Source organism: Mugil cephalus, chromosome 4 (assembly GCF_022458985.1).
Source record: "Mugil cephalus isolate CIBA_MC_2020 chromosome 4, CIBA_Mcephalus_1.1, whole genome shotgun sequence".
NCBI classification, from domain to species: domain Eukaryota; kingdom Metazoa; phylum Chordata; class Actinopteri; order Mugiliformes; family Mugilidae; genus Mugil; species Mugil cephalus.
Window position 1 is genome coordinate 27,031,094 of NC_061773.1, and position 19,380 is coordinate 27,050,473.

A 19,380-nucleotide genomic window follows, 5' to 3' on the forward strand; every position below is an offset into this window, starting at 1 on the left:
ACAAGCACTTTAAAAAATGTATGTTGTTGGGACACTTGATTGATCACCGGCCTCCCAACTCAATTTTACCTCTGCAGGTAGCTCTGGCACCGAGACAGGCCGAGCTCTTCAACCTTTTCCTGTCCTTGTCCCCGCTGTACCCAGGTGACCATGTTCAAGCAAGCAGAAAGTTGATTTAAGGTTCATAATGACATCAGTTGCAGGCCATCATCCTCCAAATAAAAAATGGCCCCCAGCGCTCCGGGCTCTTTAAACTGCGCTGTTACTTCTCACACACAGTGCCGGTGCCATGGGGGGACAGTGACATCGCTATTAGTTTATTGTTCCGTCAGTCTGGGACCTTTAGTGCACCCCTGTTTATGTTGCCGTAATCACTGGCCTGCTGATATGCACCCCTTAGGTCTGAAATATGTCCTGTCCCAATGCTGCAGGAACTATTACCAGTAGCCCAGCTCTGGACGTATCAATCACTGACAGGTCAGCCGCATTACCCGCCGCTGTCCCCGATGTGCTGCTGTTCTGTGAGCACTTCATGGCTCGCCACATTCTTTGCTTTCACATTACCGACAAATTTGTCTTGTCACTGTCCCACTGGCCTCTCTCGGACAGATTAAATGATGTTGTGCCGCTATAAGAACTCACTCTCTGGCAGATCAGCCTCAGAGGGCGAAGGTCCGTTTTAGCCGAGATGTGCACAAACCTTACCGCAAAAAAAAAAACATGCAAAAGCACCTGAGCAAAGAACCCCTGACTCACTTATCAGGTCAAGAGGACGGGGTTTTTGTGAGGCGGGTGAGGGCGGGGGAGGGAAGTGGGGGAGGGTTGGATCAAATTTATATTTATGAGAGTTATATCCTCCCCAAACACATTGTTGTAATTTATAACAGATACAGTCGGGCTGCTTCCAAGACTTTGAACATTAATGTCAAAAGAATTTACGACAACGGAAACAAATTATCCTCCAGATAATGTGAGCAATTGTTTTTCACTCAAAACCGCTATCTACAAGTTTATACTTAATTAGTGCTATCAATTTTTTGAAAAGCTAATTCAGATGCATTCCTTCAGTCCGTCGGTTTGGCACAACGAGAGCGGTGATTTGTCTCGGCTAAAACTAGGCACAAGAGCTGTAAACTGGAACCCGAGAAGCACACCTTCTTCTCTTTAATTACAGATGCACTATTATTTAAAAACCCTTTTGTTGCTTTCATTGTCTCAGCATATAATAAAAATAATAAAAAAAACGCATACAGTGGCCTTTTAAAATTAATTATATTGATATCTACATTTCCAAATGAAAATATAAAAGTCATCGGTTTAAAAAGAAAAGAAAAAAGAAAAAAAGTCACAGCAATTTACCGCTTCCAAGTCTGGAGCCATAATCACTGGGACTCAACCGGAGCAGATCAACTCATCACTTCCGACGCAGCGCTAACTGCTAGCGAGAATATTGCAGATTAGATCTGAGCGCCATAGGCCCGGCCCGCCGATGCATGAAAGGGTTTAGTGATGTGGAAAACAGAAAGGTCATCAATAACTTCAAACAGTCAAGCAGAAAATGTGTAGAATAGGGAGACTAACCGGGGGCCCGGAGCACTGGCCTAAGTGTTGTAACATCTGTCGGAGGCTGAACCGTCGCTGGATTTTTTCGAGGGGGCAAAACTAACCCGGTTTAACAAACTGGAACAGGGAAAGATTCAGCTACTCATTTCGATGTTATTGTTATTTGGTATATGTTTTAAGAATCTTGTATTTGATCCACGTAGAAGTTTAAGTCTATTGATTGCACTGTTTTTTTGTGTGTTATATTGGTGATTATTCATTTGTGAATTTTTCTTTCTGATGTTTTTGTTTTGTTGAGGTGATAAGAAAGCTGAAAAAAGTTATAAGCTTTGGCTTCTTCCTACTGTATATTTTCTGTCATGCATGTAAACACATTATTTGATTTTATTTTTAACATTGTTTAAGTTGCATAATTCCTCATTAAAAATGAAATCCACTGAATTAAAAGTCAGTATTTCCCTCTCTTCCTCGGGAGGTATAACCTCATGGGTTATGATAATCTACTGTATGCACGATTTAGGGAGAAATATGTGCAAACTTCCTGTTAATGCACGCAACAAGTAGACCTGACACAACATGAGAAAGTACCAAAGATAAACTGAACCGGATACAAAGCCCCTACGTGCACCCTCTCTCGATGAGACGTCTCGCAGGTATTTGATGATGACACAGAATAAACAGGATGTTCTGAGCCTCTTGTGAAATTTATCAAAAGTACAGTACACAGCCGTATCACTCTTACGATGCTTTACTCAAGGGGTGTGTGAGTGTTTGCCAGACATCTGACACACAGCGATTCAGCAGAGCACACTCACAACACAGCCGAGCCTCACGCCTGTGCCATTGGCAATCGTCTGTGTGAGCGGATGAGTGATTCCATACCCAGTCCAAACAATAACACCACTGTACAAACCGTGTTTGTGTTTGCCTATTACCTAAGCACCCCCCCCGTTAAAAAAAAAACCCTCCCATTTTTTTTATCTTGTTATTACAAAACTGTTTGTCTTAGCTGGGAATGAATAGTAAATGTCATGTTCTTAAAAACCTCATGACGCCGTCTTTGTCACGAGGGGTGGCCGCTCCTTAACAAAACATTAAAGAATAAATAAAGAAATAAACTTGGCCAAACAACAAGTATTGACTCCCTATCGAGTAACAGGCGGTTGCACAATGACAAGTTCACTGGCAGTTTACGAACAATAGGTTCAGTCTTGCTCCAGGCTGAAGGAGGCTGCCACCAGGATGCCAATCACAGACACAGGACAATGAGTCCAAGGACAAAGTGTGGATCTGAAACAGTGGGATGTGTCACTTTTTTAAAGTCTGGGCTGAAATCAAACTGCAGGCGTGCAGTAAACTAAGCTTTACTCCGGTCTAAAAATATAAAGATGCTCTTTAGTAAACAATAGAGGGTTTACAGAGGTGTGTCCTGGGATAGTTGTACGTACAGTATGTGGTTACATGCTTAAGAGGTGCATTGTTCTCTTGGGTTAGGTAAATTTGCACATGTATTGTAGTAGGGGAATAGCAGTGGCAGGTCAATCTGCTCTGAGTGTACTGTAATACACCCACACAAGCTGTGATGTTAAAATAGATTCCTGTTAAAAATGATAATATTTCCAAATGCCACAAATAGCTCGGTGCGGTAGTCAGTCACTGGAATCTCATGAATGTTTGACGAGATGTGGAGTGAAACTATCCAGTGGCACCATTTTAATCTAACGTTTCCGCCGGATTCTTTCGGGACGAAAGTTCTGCAAAACACTGATTTCACGAAGATTGTTTCACTAAAAATAGTCATGTGAAAGCGAGCAACAATTATTTAAAATGCGCCACAAATAGAGGCTAAAATGAGCGCTGAGTAATTCCTCTAGATTCCTCTAGAGCTCGATAGTTTAATTATCTAACCCGAATTATTTTAAATATGCAGCTCTAAGCTATGTTCAGCTCGGATATTTAGATACAGGACCAGTCATTTAATGACGGACAGATGCATCAAATGTTTACCCAGAAAAAGGGATAAAACGAAGAAGAAAAAGCATGCAAGCAAACTGAAGTGTAATGAATGCACGGTTTTGTTGCTGAGCCTCGTTACGACAAAGAAAGGAGCTTTGAAGTGTTGCATGCTGATACTGACCCTGAGTGAGGGAGTGCAGCGGCAGGCCGGTCTGTCCGGGCTGGATGGTGAGCAGTCCTTGCCTCTGAAGGTTGAGCAGGTGCTGCTGCTGGACCTGCTGGACCTGCAGGAGCTGCTGCTGGAAGGCCAACTGCTGTGCTGACACCTGTTGCTGACGGGACACACACAAAGAGGGAGAGGCACACGATCAGCCAGCGCAAATGTGCAGGCGATAAATTTCAGCTTCGCGCACTAGATTTTAACTTCAGGGTCACAGAGTTCATGCCTGTGAAAATTAGTGATGTGTGGATTGATACTGAAATATCGATACCTCCGATACCAGGTCTTTACGCTATAAAATCAATTCTCAAACTAAAATATCGATACTTTCAACAGTCATTTGAGGTAACGCAGAAACACAGTGGAAAGTAACTAAACTATTGAGTTGTGGCAACACAACAAACCTTGTGAAACACCTCAGGTTAAACCACAACACAGAATACGAGGCATTTATGAGTTTTCATTTTATAGCAGCTCTCCACAGTTAAGTAATAATTTATTCTAATGGTCTTATTATTTTACTTATTTCTTTTTCAGGGTTTGAAACAGCATTTTCACACATTTTGTATGATTGTTTGGTTTTTCTGTTGTTGTATTAGTTCGGCTACATAGTAAATGAGGCCACTACCTCAATAAACTTCAGAGTTTAAAATAAATAAATAAATTACTCTGATGTCTTGTATCTTTATGAAGCTATGATTTGAAATACACAACCTTTTTCTTAGGTTAACTGGACACATTAGTGTGTATTTACACAAAGTATCTGATCGGTATCGCCGATGAATTTTACTCAGTATCGGATCGGAAAGAAAATCGGTGGTTTCGAACATCACTGGTAAAAATTTAACACTTTAGAAGAATATGAGCGTGAGCAACTTTCATAAATGTAGTGAGGGGGGGGTTTGGTGTAGGCCCACTTAAGACAGGTAGCGTATACATCTCCCTCTCTCTTAATTAACGAGGAGTCGGGAGTAAAATGACAAACAATGAAACAACATAGTTAATCATTCATAATAAGAGCCACAGGAATTTAATTACAGCCATTCATAATTCAGCAAACAACGTGTGACTAAATCAAAGTGCTTAATAACCACCCTAGCAACTCTCACAACTCTCCCAGGCATGGCGCTGTGCTCGGGGATACTCTCATCCCCCAACCAGCGCAGCAAGCTGTGTTCAGCGGCCCACTGAGACAGAGCTGTTGTGTTAATCTTCCTGCATTTCACTTGTGTGTCCTTCGCACAGACTTTCACAGATTTGAGGAGGGGTCAAATTTTTTTGGCTCTGAAAAGTGAAACGTGTGAACTCGGATGGGACGAAAAAGTGATATGAGAGCGGAGAAGAAAACAGCAAAGGAAAAAAAAAAAAGGATGGACAGAGGCAGAATAATAAATAGAAGGAAATGATCCAATATCCCCAATCTCCTATGAGTCAAAACACACGAGAGATGTTATTTAGATAACAGGGGCACGGAGGAGGGAGCGACGGGACTTTCAGCAGCTCTTCCATCCGACGACATTTCTGTAATTCGTCGCCAATTGAAAAAAAAAAAAAAAAAAAACGATCCGTTGCGACACCTTCTGTATTTTCTGACAGAAATAAGCCGAGGCTCGACAGGACACCAGGTCTGTTTATGAGTACACAAGGCCAGTTGTCAAGCGAGTGGGTGGAGAGGGGGGCACTAAAAGCAGCGGCGGGGCTGCCAAGCTGTGCACCGCACCCTTTTACCAAACACAGGATACACCACTTTGTTTACTTCTCACAATTGAGTGCATACAAAAAAGGTCTCAGTGCAACATGGCAGTCAGGTCACTGGCTGGCGACTCTGAAACAGCCAGATAAAACGGGCCCCCACCCCCCGCCGCCTCCGCCTCCACCCACCAACCCACCCCCCAGTCCACTGGCTTGTTCCTTTCCCTTTGCTCTTGCACCCAGCACTGGTGCTGCTCCTGCTCCTGCTCTGGCTCGACTAAAAATAAAGCTGTGGGCAGCGCTGCTCTATTACAGCAGGCGAAGTCGTCTCATTGGATCAATCAGGGGAAGAAGGAACATGCACAGGAGGGGAGGGGGGGGGGGGGGGGGGTAATAATAACTGAAGAGTAACTACATTCTTTCTCATGTGTGATCCACAGAAACAGAGAGAATATTGCGATGAACGTTCAGGATGCAGGTGGCCTGTGATCCTCTGTGCTCCGTCCCTTCCATCAGTGTGAGAGGAGTTTCTCATGTCTTTTAGTGGCTCTGTTCACCGGCTCCTCCCTGACAGCCTGAGATAAAGATAATAGTGCAACGGGGGTGCCGGTTCACGAGGAACAATGTCTTTCATCAAAACGCTAAATAAATAGAAGCTTTTCAGAATCAAAAAAAAAAAAAAAAAGAAAGAAAATCAAGTATCGCAAATGAATTTAACTCTCTCCTTTCACATTATTTTTTTCTTCTTCTGGTCCCATCAGCTGACAGCAGCTCCTGTGCGCTCCCAGCATGCAGACACATTAAAAAGCCCAGACCCAATAGACCAAATAAGAGGTTAACAAGAAGTGGCACGAGGGAGAGAAAAATACAGTCCCTGACAAATGATAAAGAGTGGCAGTGGCAGGCCTTTATTGTCGAGCTTCAAATATAAAGTTAAAGATCTTTGAAAAACTAAATTTTGATGTCTTTAAAATAAAAGAGGCACAAAGCAACAACAGGGGGTTATTGTCTGGGAGCCACAGGGGAGTCACTGCATAATTCTTATTCTGTCTTTTCATGGCTGCGAGAAACGCGGGTGGAAAAAGAGAGAGCGCGATAGGAAGAGAAAGAAAACATCGGCGGAGGGGTAGAGCCTCTTGAGGCTGCATCCATTTCCTGTGATCATACATAATATGCTTCAAAAGTAGTTTTTTCTTTTATTCTCATGCTCCATTCAACTGATCAATTGCACCTCCTTGCCCCCCCCTCCCTCCCCTCCTCGCCCTCCCCTCCTCACCCCATCCCTCTTTTCTCCCCTGCTCCTCAACTGTTTACATCAGATGCGACTCGGTGACAGGTCCTATCTGAGGCCGAGGAGCTCTGCTGTCATGTTGATTTATGGGAGCATCACGCCACAACTTGTCCAAACTGAAGCCCGCAGTTCATTAATTAGGGAGCTACGACTTTGAAGTTGGGAGCTTCGACAGCACACGGCACATGCACGGGTGTGAGTGTCGAGCGTGCGTGGATGTGTGTGTGTCTGCTTTTAACGTTAATTTTCTGGGGCTCCCTTTGCTCTCCAAACATGGAACTCAACGGGGACAAGAGCGAGAAATTCCCAGATTGTCTTTGAACTTTCTTTTGGCTGCACGATAAAAATAATTTGGTTTGTCCACAGCGATGCCTGTATCCGCCTGTCATTAACGCGCATTAATGCTGTACGAGCGAGCCCCGCTGTACTACGGGGAGAGAAAGCAAGAAAGGGGGAAAAAAAAAAAAAAGCTGGAAGTGCTCTCTGCACTGATATCTCACAATTACATGCATGCTCTTCCTCTGCCATTTCCATGTTAATTACCACGAAAAAGCCTCTCAGATTTATATGTTTCTGCCTCCCATTGAAGTCCTACACAAGGAGCGGTCATCTCTTTGTTGCATAGGACGCTGTGTTTGCTTGAATGTAAATATATCGATGTACAGGACAATGGAGCGACTCTGGGCTCTGTAAAAATATTCTACATTTAATGTGGAGACACGTCCAGATAAAGACACGCTGTATTCTTAGCGCAGGATCAGTCAGTTGTTACCATTTATCCAGCGAGTATGACATGCTAATCAGAAGCATGAGCGCACTTGATCCCCGCACCACCCGCCACCCACCCCCACCTCCCTATTCCAACCCTTCTCCTGCTCTAACCACAGTCTGAAAGCAGATGGAGTTGAGGGAGGGAGCACACATGCCTTCCATGCTCCGTCTGGCCAACGTTTTGGTAATGGCAGGCGTTGGGAGTGATGTCAGCCTACCTCTTTACTCTGCTTGCTGCCTGCATGTTGCTGCTGCTGCTGCTGCTGCTGCTGCTGCTGCTGCTGTAGGAGCTGGAGGTGGAGCTGTTCCTGCTGCTTCTTGTAGAACTCTTGGAGTTGCTGCTGCAGAAGACACACAATAAGGTGACGCACGAGTCAGAGTCTGTCTGTCACACGAAACTCGGCAGCGGGGAGAATTTTCAACACTTTGAGGAGTGTTGTCTTTGAGGCTTAGAGGCGAAAAGAGAAGAAGAACAGCAGTTCAAAGTGAATTTATCTTTGTGGAACACGGTCTACACATAAGAAGATTTTCATTTCAAACTGAGACATTTGAAATGTGATAGCCCTGTGAAGAAAAAATAAAAATGAAATAAGATTCATGAGACGAGCGTCGGTCGGCCGTACATTACCTGCTGTAACATGAGGGCCTGTTGCTGCTGGAGAAGGACCTGGAGCTGCTGAGGGCTCAGGACTTGCTGCTGAAGGATCTGCTGCATCTGCTGTGGAGTTATCACTTGAGGTGTCATCATAGCCACTGACACTGGAACCTGCACAAAGACGACAAAAAATCGGAATTAAAATAATTTCATGCTCCGTGCTCATGACTCTCGCTCGTTTCTGACTGGAATCCAGGAATTCAGCTCAAGCGTCATTTGGAAGTGTGACAAGCGACACACATTTTTAACCCCTCTAACCATGGTGACACCACGCTGAGACGGGCTAAAGGACACGCGACAGCCATGCGTGCGTCGGGCCTTTGAGCACATGTCCACTGTACATACGCCGCGCTCACACGCAGACCCCGTTAACATCATCTGCTATGATCTGCATCCCGTCATTTACGCAGCGCGGCAAATGTGTCGTACCTGAAGACGTGAGAGATTGCCTCAAAAATTCACTCGGCGCGCACGCACGACATGTCATGTGAGAACATTTCATTAGAGACGCTGTCAACAGCGATCTATTATTGTGAAGATATAGAGAGCCTGGGGGGGGGAGGAGCCACGGCGAAGAACACACAGGCCTCTAACTAACTCCCAGAAGAAAGGTGTGAGTGCATGACTCTCAAAACAAGTGATTTGTTGTGACACCGAAAGAGCCCCCACAGTTGTCAGGGTGCCTTAATTGCCGCGGCGACATAGGGGACTCGGAGTGTGTCTGGATGCTGCCACTCACCGCCATGATGTGCAATACCATTAAAAGCTCCTTTCCCTGACATTTGGATGACAAACTGCGACTAAGACGCGCTTTGATACCGCTGCGTCTCTCTGCCATTGTTAACATGTTACGGCGAAGGTGTTTTTGCGTATGTGCATAAGTGAGCGCGTCTCGGCCTGACGGACCAGACGCAGCCGGTGACAGACCGCGGCGTCTTCGCCAAGGTTACCCAAATTGTGCGGCCACCTCGCGGCTAATGACGCCCCTTTGAATTTTTCATGCTTTTCTGAATGTAATTTAGCTGTTTAAAGCCTCGTCCGGTAACTAAGGGGCTTTCCTTGACACACACACCCTGCATGCATATCACCTTATTCACTCTCCCCATTGTAGCATTAAACAAAAACAAAGCGGCGCCATAATGAACAGCTTGTACCGAAAACACAGGAGGAAAGGGCAGTGATGTCAAATAGGAAGGACCAGCTTTGATGCTCTCCGTTAACTTTATTGAGCAGTGCCAGACTATACTGGGCTGGGTTCTTGTAGCAGCCCCCCCCCACCCCTTCCACCCCCGGGAGGATGAAGGAGGCTGAGCCCCACCCAGGACTAACACACATTTCTCATTTCCAGCACAAGAAGGCGTGAGGGTGCGAGGAAGGAGGAAAATGCAATATTAATTCCCCCCTGTATTATGTCTTAATATGCAGTTCATCTTGACTTTTGCACATGACTTGTCCTGTCATTTGCATAGCCCCGGCCTCCCATTTCCTAATTTCACAGTCATTATCCACTGAAGTCCTTTTTTTCTGGGCATCACTAATTTTGATGAACTATTTTGAAGGTCAACCAACAGCCTCGCCTTTGCTGACATGCAAGTCCTACACATAATGTGAAATACAGTGCATGTCTAAGCATGACATTCACCCCCCCACCCCCTCCATCCACCTTCCCACTCCACTCTTATGTGCACATAAGATAAATAATAATGCTAAAGCTTCACTTTTAACGCATGCATTAAAAATCTGCTCCGTATTTGTCATGCTCTATTTTTTTACTAGCGTGTAAAAGCTGTAAATTGTGTCTTATTTTCAAATGTATAATCATTTTGTCATGCCATATTACACAGTGTGATGTGGGTGGGGTTGTTAGGGAGAGGTGGGGGGGGTTCAAGTTAACACTGAGGTTTTACACACTTCTCAATAACAGCCAATTTCATTAGAAACCGTCGCTGAGATTTCCTTTAAATGTTTTTTATTTTACACCCGACGTGTATATCTCATCACGGTTTTTACACTTGTCAGGAACGTCTGGATCAGTGTAACTACAGCTACAGCAGCTTCCTCCTCTGTGCACAGCCCCAGCAAGAGGCTATTACAGACCCCCATTTTATTACCCATTACTACTGAGGTCATTAGCAGCAAGAGGGATTGTATGCTTCTTAACCTATTGATCAATGTAACTACTACCATTTAATCCTGTGCTGAAGGAGTGAAAATCTCCCTAAGACTGGGTCCTATTGAGTGGAAGGGGGCGGGAGGAGCACTTTAACTGAAAAATATTGCCCTGGCCGCCGTATCATGCCCATTTAACGCAAACACAGGGACGCCAGTCGCCATTTAGAGCACTCCCGTACGGTGCACTCCCTTATCCCTCGGATAACATCATAACTCCACATGACGATCCACGAAAATACACGGCCATCTAAAGATAGTCTAAAAGGGAGACTCGTACTAGGCTAATAACTGGAGGGATCCGCCGAGCCCAGCTCTAATCTGCTCCACCAATATGAGGGTGTGAAAAAGAGGACATTCTGAGGATGCCAGGAATAGCTGACGTTTATGAATTTCACAAAGGTGCGGTGCTCTCCAGGTGCCTCCCATACATAAACATTCAAACCTGGAACATTCTCACACAGCTGCAGAGTGACTGGAGGCGATATACTGTACCAGCACAGGCCTGCTGGCCAAACACATCTAAACTGTGGCGTGTTAACTGCCACAAGTACACACAGGCATATGTGCAGCTCATACAGGAAGAGCAAATACACATTCCCCACGTACAGTAAAAAGAAAACTAAATATGTAAATATGCTAAATATATTAAATATCATTATGTTGTTTTTTTTTTTATTTCAAACGAAAACACTGTCAGATTATTCCTTTTGTTCTCTGACAGAAGCATCTATCACTGAAGGACGCCTACAGTAAGACGAACACAAACTACTATTATGTGAAGAGGGGAAACACGCTGCAGATCAGAAAACGTTAAGAGAGCCACTGATTCAGCGTTTAAGCACGACGCTCCCCGAACGGCCGTCCTATCACGAGTCAGAGGTCAGAGCCCGGCGAAGCGGACCAGCCCCTCACCCTGCACCCAGGCAATTAAGACCAACAGGAGCCAGGGACAAGGAGGCGAAAGTCAGGGGGAAGTTTCACTGGCCGAAAAAGGTGCAGCAAGAGAAAAAAAAAAAAAAAAGGAAGAAACAAGAAGAAGAAGAAGAAGAAGAAGAAGAAGAAGGAGGGAATTATCAAATTTTCATTTGGGCTCCCTGGGGTCATCTTGTTTTGTGGGGGCATCAAATGGAATGGAGAAGTAAAAAAGAAATAACAAGCCCTAGAGAAATCACAGAGCCTAGTCCGTTTGATGCTGTTGTTTTACCTTGGCCTGCTGTGGCGCAAGGAAACGACTTCCCCTCCTCGCTGTGATCTGCTGCATGAAAATGTCGCCGAAATGAGGATTTCACGGGAGCCATTGTACTTAAGTGATGTGTGAACGTAATTAGTCGTCGACAAGACTGGAAAGACTAATTCTAATATCACCCATTCAGGTTGATTGAAATCTCTGAAGTGGAGAGCATTTATTTCCCCCGAACAAACAGCTGCAGCTCGCTCATTTTTCTCAAATAAAAACGGCCGTAATGATGATAATTAATAACATCTTAATATATAAACTGATTGAAATAGTAATTAAATGTTTGGAAAACAATGCAACGTGGATCATTTGGTGGATTTAAAAAAAATAAAAAAATAAAAGTAGGACGCAACTATTAATCCCCGCATATGTTAAGAAGACCATAATTCCTTTCTCGTCATCCACAATCAAGCTGTTTTAAAAATATTTACAGCTCAGATAAACAGGATAATCACAGCCACATTTTGTCTCCGTGCGCTATATATTCTGCTGGATTTGGGGTGGAGTTGTGTGATGGAGCTGGGACTCCAAACTATTTGCAGGCAACTGTAAAAACAAAACTTTAGATTGCATTTTAATTAACTCGTCGACTACAAACAAACAGGTTTTTCCTTTCTTTTTTCTTTTCTTTTCTTTCCTTTTTTTTTTTTTTTGGTGCCGGGGCTCGGCCCAGTGTTGGGTTTAAACAAACAAGCTGCGCGACGAAGTGAAGCGAGCTCTCTCACACCAGAAATAACAGCTGAGTGACCTGGACACTGTTTCACAAACTGGAGGAAAACCACCTCTGCAGGTGACCAGTGCTGAAGGGGGGGGGGGCTCCCTCCCTCCCTCCTACCATTAAACACACATTTACAACCATCATATTTTTACTTTCATTGTGCAATAGAAAAAAAAAATCCTATAGCTACTACTAAAATATTTTTGTCAGAAATTAATTAAAAATAGCAAAATATCCTAATTAATAGTAAATATTTAAATAACACCGATGCAGTTATCAGTATAATTTATTTTCCTGGTAAAATCAACAGTAAAAACTAACAAGAAAACTAAAATTGCTTGGCGCATTTTGCCGTCCTCTCACTCTTTCTGACCTTTCAAGCCACACCTCCAAGTGTTTTTTTCCGATACATTTGACTTGTGAAACCAGGCTTACACACTGAAGGCGACTACTACTACTGCTGCGCTGCACAAGCGCCGTTTTTAACCTCTCAACCGTCTCACAGTCACCGAACGCCCGTGATCTACACTTCACCAGCGCCGCACGGCGCGTGTTTTCAGATGCACCATTTGAGTCGGTTAAGATTTAATTAAGATCACAGCCTCTAAAATCCCTTTCAAATGAAACCGTAGTCAAAAGACAATGGCTGACACATCCTCACACTGATTGTTTCTATTCTCTGCACACGGGCAACACAAAGTTAATCCTTGTTTCCATGACGGCAGACAAGGGGGGCACAAATTATGTTGCTTCTTGACACTCGCAGTGTTGTTGTGTTGTGTGATTCACAAACACTGTACAGCCGGTTAATTAAATTTTGTAGAAAAGGAAAAAAAAAACAAAAAAAAAATAAAGAACAAAATGTCAATGTCAGCAGAAGATTTATAGATTCATAGTAAAAATTCCTTTGTGTCAAACTTTTCTCTCTCCTTATTTTTTTAGGCTCAACATGTCAATACCCTGGTGTCCCCTAACGTTTCAAAAATACATTGGTTGTGACCGAGATGAGAGCAGTGAAAAAGACCTCCCGTCATAAAACACTCTGCACCGTGTAATCTCATCATTATCCCACCATCTGAACCTTCCGAAACACATGGCATCTCAAGTGTAGAGTTAATCTTCCCATTTGAAACAGAGACGCACATACTCCGAGCAGTAATGACCCTTAAAAAAAAAAAAAAAAAAGCCGAATGTAAGCCTTTTTCAAGTAAAAACATGTTTTAGTCGGGAAAGCCGGTGAATAACAGCAGAGAGCAGCTGGTGTCTCACTATATCACTGCTCAACTATTCCCCCGTCTCTCCTCTCTGTCCTGCCTGCCTGCTCCAGTACAAAGCAAAGACCGTCCCTGTAAAGGATATCCCAGCGAGCCGTGGGGCTCTGCAGGCTGCTCCCTGTGCCCCCCTCCATCCACGGGCACACACAGCTAATATCTGGTTGCCTATGTCATGGTTTAGAAATGACAGGTGCTGGCAGCCCCTCGCCTTGACAGGCCACTGCACAAATAACGCCCCTGCCTGAAAGGGCTAATGCACTACTAATGAACAATAAATCAACTTTGATTACAAACTGTCAACCCAATCAGCTCGCACTCCAGCTCTCCCAAACTGCGAGCCTCGGCTCCACAGCTGCACGGCGTTACGGTGAACGCCGCCCGCTCCTCCTCCCCCCTAAACCATCCGATTGTCCCGTCCACTGTTCTGCTCCGTCCCTCTTATCGTTCAGGCGCCCACTTTCTTAGCACCGATGCAAGGAGTTGGGGAAACCACCACTCAAAAGTTTTAGCTAAAAGTGCAAACAGGCAAAAAACGACAGTACAACAAAGTGAAATGACTTAAATTATTGCAGTAAATAGACCTGAGCTCACTCTCAACCGGTGTCAAACTCGGAAGAAAGGAGCAAAACGAGCACAACTTTCCCTCCTAAATGTCTAACTTTGCAGGCTCTCAGATGCAAGCGCACACAGAGACGTTTTCACACACACACACTAACTTTTCACAAAGATGCGAGCGACGACATTCGGAGTGACAGCGCGTCTCCGACGTGGTTTGTGGTGACGATGTCAAACTCAGAGCCGTGCCAGCCTGCGTCTTAATTCACTGTGACATCACGAGGAGAGTGAAGACGAGTCCAGGCCAGAGCCCGAGAGCACAAAGCAAAGTCTGACCTGGACTCATCAACTCACATCAACAACTCATCACAAAATAACCAGGCAACGGAAACAACAAACCTACTTGAGCATTTAAACGCCTTAAACCTGGAATATTCTCCAAAAAAAAAAAGGTAGAAAGGCTTTCCGGGAAAAACCAAACGGCACACCTGTCTCCTGCTCTTCTCAGAACTTTTTTATACTTCAAACAGCACATACATACAGTACAGCATCAGATCCTGCTTAACAGGTTAGCTCGCTGTCAACAGAGTAAACACAACTAATCAAACAGTGCAGGATGACAGTCAAGTATGTCTCAGTCATAACCGTATGAAACGCACAAGGTGGAGGAAAAGAAACTCTGGAAAACTTAGAGCAGCTCACACATAAACAGACAAGCCAGTCCACACAGATAAACATGTTTTGCAATCCATTTAAACCCATAAATTTAACACCACGTCTGCTTTATCTTATCAGAACAAGCCTGTAAACTGTCAGTAAAAGGAAGAACGGAAACCCTGGATAACCCTGCTCCTCTCCTGGACAAAAATTAACCAGTTACAATGAGAGACAGAGCAACAACGACAGACAGACGATAAAATAAAAACTCACCCTTTTCTTTTTTTTTTCCTTCCCCGGTCAAATTAAATTGTCAGTTGTTTCTTTTTTTTTTTTCAACACAAGAAAACCGGCAAAATCACAGAAATCAATCATATTGACAAACCTGACAAACTCCATTTAGCTGGCAGGGTAAACAGAGTGCCGGGCCACGCGGTGTGGACTGAAGCAGAGCGGCGAGCTCAGCGGCGAGAGAAACAGAGAGAGAGGGAGAGAGAGAAAGAGGGAGGGAGGGGGAGGCAGAGGTAGAGAGGCACACAGGCTGGGAGGCTGGGAGGCTGAGAACAAGCGCTGCTGTGCTGCTGTGGAGTCTCCAACCTTCCTCAGGATACAGACAGATTGCACGCGCAAGGTTGCTCCCCGGCTGACAAGATACAAAACTATCCAATCAACCACACCCTTCTCCACCAATCACAACCAGCCTTCTAAACATAATCAATTCAAATGGGGCCACACAATAGGGAGCCTCGGGCTGGGCTGCAGGTGAAACTGTGTCTTTGTGTGAGGGCCCCTTTAAAAAAAAAAAAAAAAAAAAAACAGAGAAGAAGAAGGAGGAGGAGTAAAAAAAAAAAAAAAAAAGAAAGAAAGAAAAAAAAGGCAGTTGACGGCTGTTAACCCTTTGACCCGTGCCGGGACTCCGGCCGTGCTTTTGAAACAATGGAAGCTTAAAGAAAAGAGGCCCTTTAATTAAACAACAGATAAGTAAACACGGCTATCCAGCGGAAAGAAAGAAAGCCGGCCCCCGCTATCGGCCCCTTTATTGTTCTGCTAAATGGAATTGTTTACACTCCCAGAACAAAGACACAACTCATTTTAAATGCTGGAAAACAACAAATGCACAAACAAGCCTTTCGCAGCCATTCTGACTTTTCTTTTCCTTTCTTTTTAGAATTTCATTTCAGCGTAAACAGTTTGTTTGTCTCTAATTTGCACTCGCACACAATAGCATGCAACTAGTGTATTCACTCTCAAAACAAAACCACACAAGCTTTTCTGTTTTTTTTTCTTTTTTCCCCCAGTTTTTAAACACTTATTCTACAATTTGGCCTCAGACGAGGCTACGACCACTTAAATTAACAGCTAACATTACACCAGCTACCAGGCAATCCATCCAACTCCATCCCAATGAGAGCAATTAGCTGTCATGATATCATCACACTCTTTAACACCCGTGTGCACTCAGTGAGGGGAGAAGACAGGAAAGAAAAACAGGACCCTGCCACCTACTGGAGAGCTCACTGAACACACCACCAGAGGAGCTCCTGACGACATTGAGGTTTTTATTCCCCTGCTGAGCAAAAAAAATAAAAAATTTAAAAAAAAATCCAACACTGAGGGCCGTTTATTTGACTTTTAACTCGTTCCACCGTAGCTGGAGTTGCTAATCAGCCTTCTTTCTTACTTTTGGAAAGAACAACAAGGTTCACCAAGTTGCGTAACACAAAGACTCAAAAGAGGTAAGGCATGAGGCAGGATTAACACCTCATTTTGTTAATTATCATGACAATAAACACAGAGCTGAATAACAGAGCTCTAAAACACAGCTCATATCAACAGCTATAAACCCTTGGCCAGGGATGAAGGAATGTTCATGGGATGCATTCCAGTCCGCAAACACACTGGTAAAATAAACAGAGCGCCTGCATAACAAGCCACTGCTCTCATCTGATAATAACTAACAATGAGCCTCTGCTAAGCCGGCCTGACCTATATAAATTATTGACTGGGACACCTCAAGTGTCAAAAGTGACAATTCCAATACATATCATGGTGAATAATTAAGTGGAAGAAAAGGGGGCTTTTATTTTCTATGTGACACCCTCAAGACGAAGGGAGACAGCGACATGCAGGCAAAAAAAAAAAAAAAAAAAAAAAAAACACGCACGCACGCACAAAGTGGTTTAGGCTACGGCCACACTCTTCTCCCCCGGCGCTCTCCCTGGGGTGGCATGTCGGCGTATTCTCAATAAAACACCTTCTTAGCAGTAATAGGCCACTGTTCTCATTTCAACGCTCCCAAAGGCCTCATGATAAATTTAGCAGACACACAGTTCAAGCTTCTCCTCTCACACACTGTCTTTCTAATCCATTGCCTCTGTGCCTGTGCCATGTAAAATAATTACACATATGTGTCGATGTGATACACACGCTATATAGATTTTTTTTTTTTTTTTGTTCCCGAGCACCGCTGAGAAACATCAATATCCTTGAGCCTTGAACCGGCGTCCCTTGCGATAGTTTACAGAGAGTACTGAGCGATTGTGTTCATGACAGAGTGGATGACATTATAAAATACTCCCATTTCCTGCTCGAGTTAGAGTGAAAGTATGAGTTAACGTCTGGTCTGGCCCGGGCTCTGCTCAGCCCCACTCCACTCCACTCCGCTCGGCTCTGGCTAAAGATAACGGCTCGGCTCCGATTACAAAGCCCTTCCCAAAACAATAAATGCCGCCGCGCGAGTGAATACGCTGCACCCCGCATGCCAACCGGTGTCTTACTGCTGCTGCTGCTGCTACTAGCGCAGAAAGAGAAGGACAAGAATGGAGAGGAAGTGGAAGAAAATACAAAACTGTGCTCATTCATTTTCTTGAAAGGCACCGGTGACCTGGAGCATTGTCGTGAGGAAACACAGTCTGTTTCCCTGTGTGTGTGTGTGTGTGTGTGTACGTGAAGTAAATTATTGTTTACAGGCGGAGGGAGTCAGCAGGGCAGGTGTGGGACCTATATAAATAACAGCTGCTCTATATAATCTCGCCAAGGTAACAATACTTCTGAGAATCACCGTGTAATATCTAATCTTTCTCTTTTTGTTAATGTTATACCACACACACTTTGTTAAACAGTGTCTTCCAGGTAACAGCAGAAAGTCAGAGAGACGTTAAAAACAGTTTCTATTTGGACAGGGAAGCTCATAATTTTCTCATTTTTATATTTAATTCCCCTAACTCAATGGCATCTTCTTAACACGGTCCAGTCTGATTTACAGTCTGCGCTTTAACAGGACCTTTTAAAACTGTATTTCCAGTCCCTCCAGTGAACCCACATTTTAACAAGTGCAACCCACTGATACTCCCCCTCTGATACTTGGAATAAGTCATATTTAAAGTGAATGAGGTTATCACCAGAAGCAAAGCGGAGTTACAGTAAGTGACGCCTGACTCACTATAATACATATATATATATACGTATGTGTGTGTGTGTGTGCGTGTATGTATGCATGGGCTTGGTTATTTGCTTTTAATTTCGACATTCAGCCACACATTGTTTAGTCAGCACATGTGAGCTCTGTATTTGCAAAATATTTCCTGAGGTGATATGCCAGCCAGAGTATAACGGAGCCTGTGTTTCAGTCTTGTGCGGTTTCTACACTTAGTCAAAACAAGAGCACTTTTGGGTTTGAACAACATCGATTTAAGGAGGTGGGGGAATTTTCTGCCTCCGTCTTGTTTGGCAATTGATTCACGTTTGATTTAAATCGAAAAAACTATATCAATACACAGAAACTGAGAAGGGAGTGTTTTAAGTAGCAATAACAACGATGGTGCGGCGATAAAAATAACCCGACAACTACATCTGAAGCTGCCGATGTCTCTGCATAAGGCACTCACATTAATTGTGGTTATATTATGCCGTGAACACTCTGCCTTGTGATATGTAATCACAAATAAATAAGATTTACTCTTAACGCTGGCTGAGATCTGGGCAGAGTAGAAACATGTTTGTCTGTGGGTGGCTCCTGTCATCATTTCTCAATGTGGGACGCACGGTGAGTCTACAGCACGGCTAACCACTATGATTAACTGCTTACCTAACCTTCTCAGTAGTGTTATTATACTGTATTTGTTAGCCTGTCATCTTTCCAACGCTAACCAATAAAATTCCTCACACACATTCCTGAAGGAGGCACATATAGACGAGCTCTCTTTCTTGAAGCTCTTTCCTACTTTCTAAAAACCCAAAGAAAAGGCAAAGATATCACAAACCACCGCGCGCCGCTACGCCTTCATGCTTTCTGTAGACTGGGTGTAGCTACGTGGAGAATAAGGCCGAGCACGGTGATGGTTTACTGCACAATGTCCAACACAAATATGAAATACTCCAAATTATGTTCTCATGTAGCCCTTCTGTCTCTGGAACTTTCTCTTTCTGTCTGAGCGAGGAGTTAGTTTTTCTTTTCGCTAACAAAAAGTGAAAATGGAATCAGAGAATTGCCAAGCCGTCAAAACGCGTGCAACGACCCCCTCCCCCCCTCACAAAATACAAAAAAAAGAGAGAGAAGCAGCACCGCGAGCAGACGCTAACTCGACTGCACCTTGCGTAGCTGCGAGTGTTTATTATTA

General features: G+C 44.1%; 1 protein-coding gene across 14 annotated transcripts in view; it reads right to left on the reverse strand.

Moving 5' to 3' along the window:
• foxp1b (forkhead box P1b) overlaps positions 1-19,380 on the reverse strand; it is a 157,603-nt gene that overhangs the window by 29,395 nt on the left and 108,828 nt on the right. For 6 of the 14 annotated variants that reach the window (XM_047582820.1, XM_047582822.1, XM_047582825.1 and 3 more), the window contains 3 exons: positions 8,122-8,259; positions 7,712-7,834; positions 3,701-3,851 (listed from right to left, as the gene is read on the reverse strand). In XM_047582820.1, coding sequence (XP_047438776.1) covers positions 3,701-3,851; positions 7,712-7,834; positions 8,122-8,259 — 412 coding nt within the window. The other 8 variants (XM_047582830.1, XM_047582831.1, XM_047582829.1 and 5 more) reach the window with 8 other exon arrangements.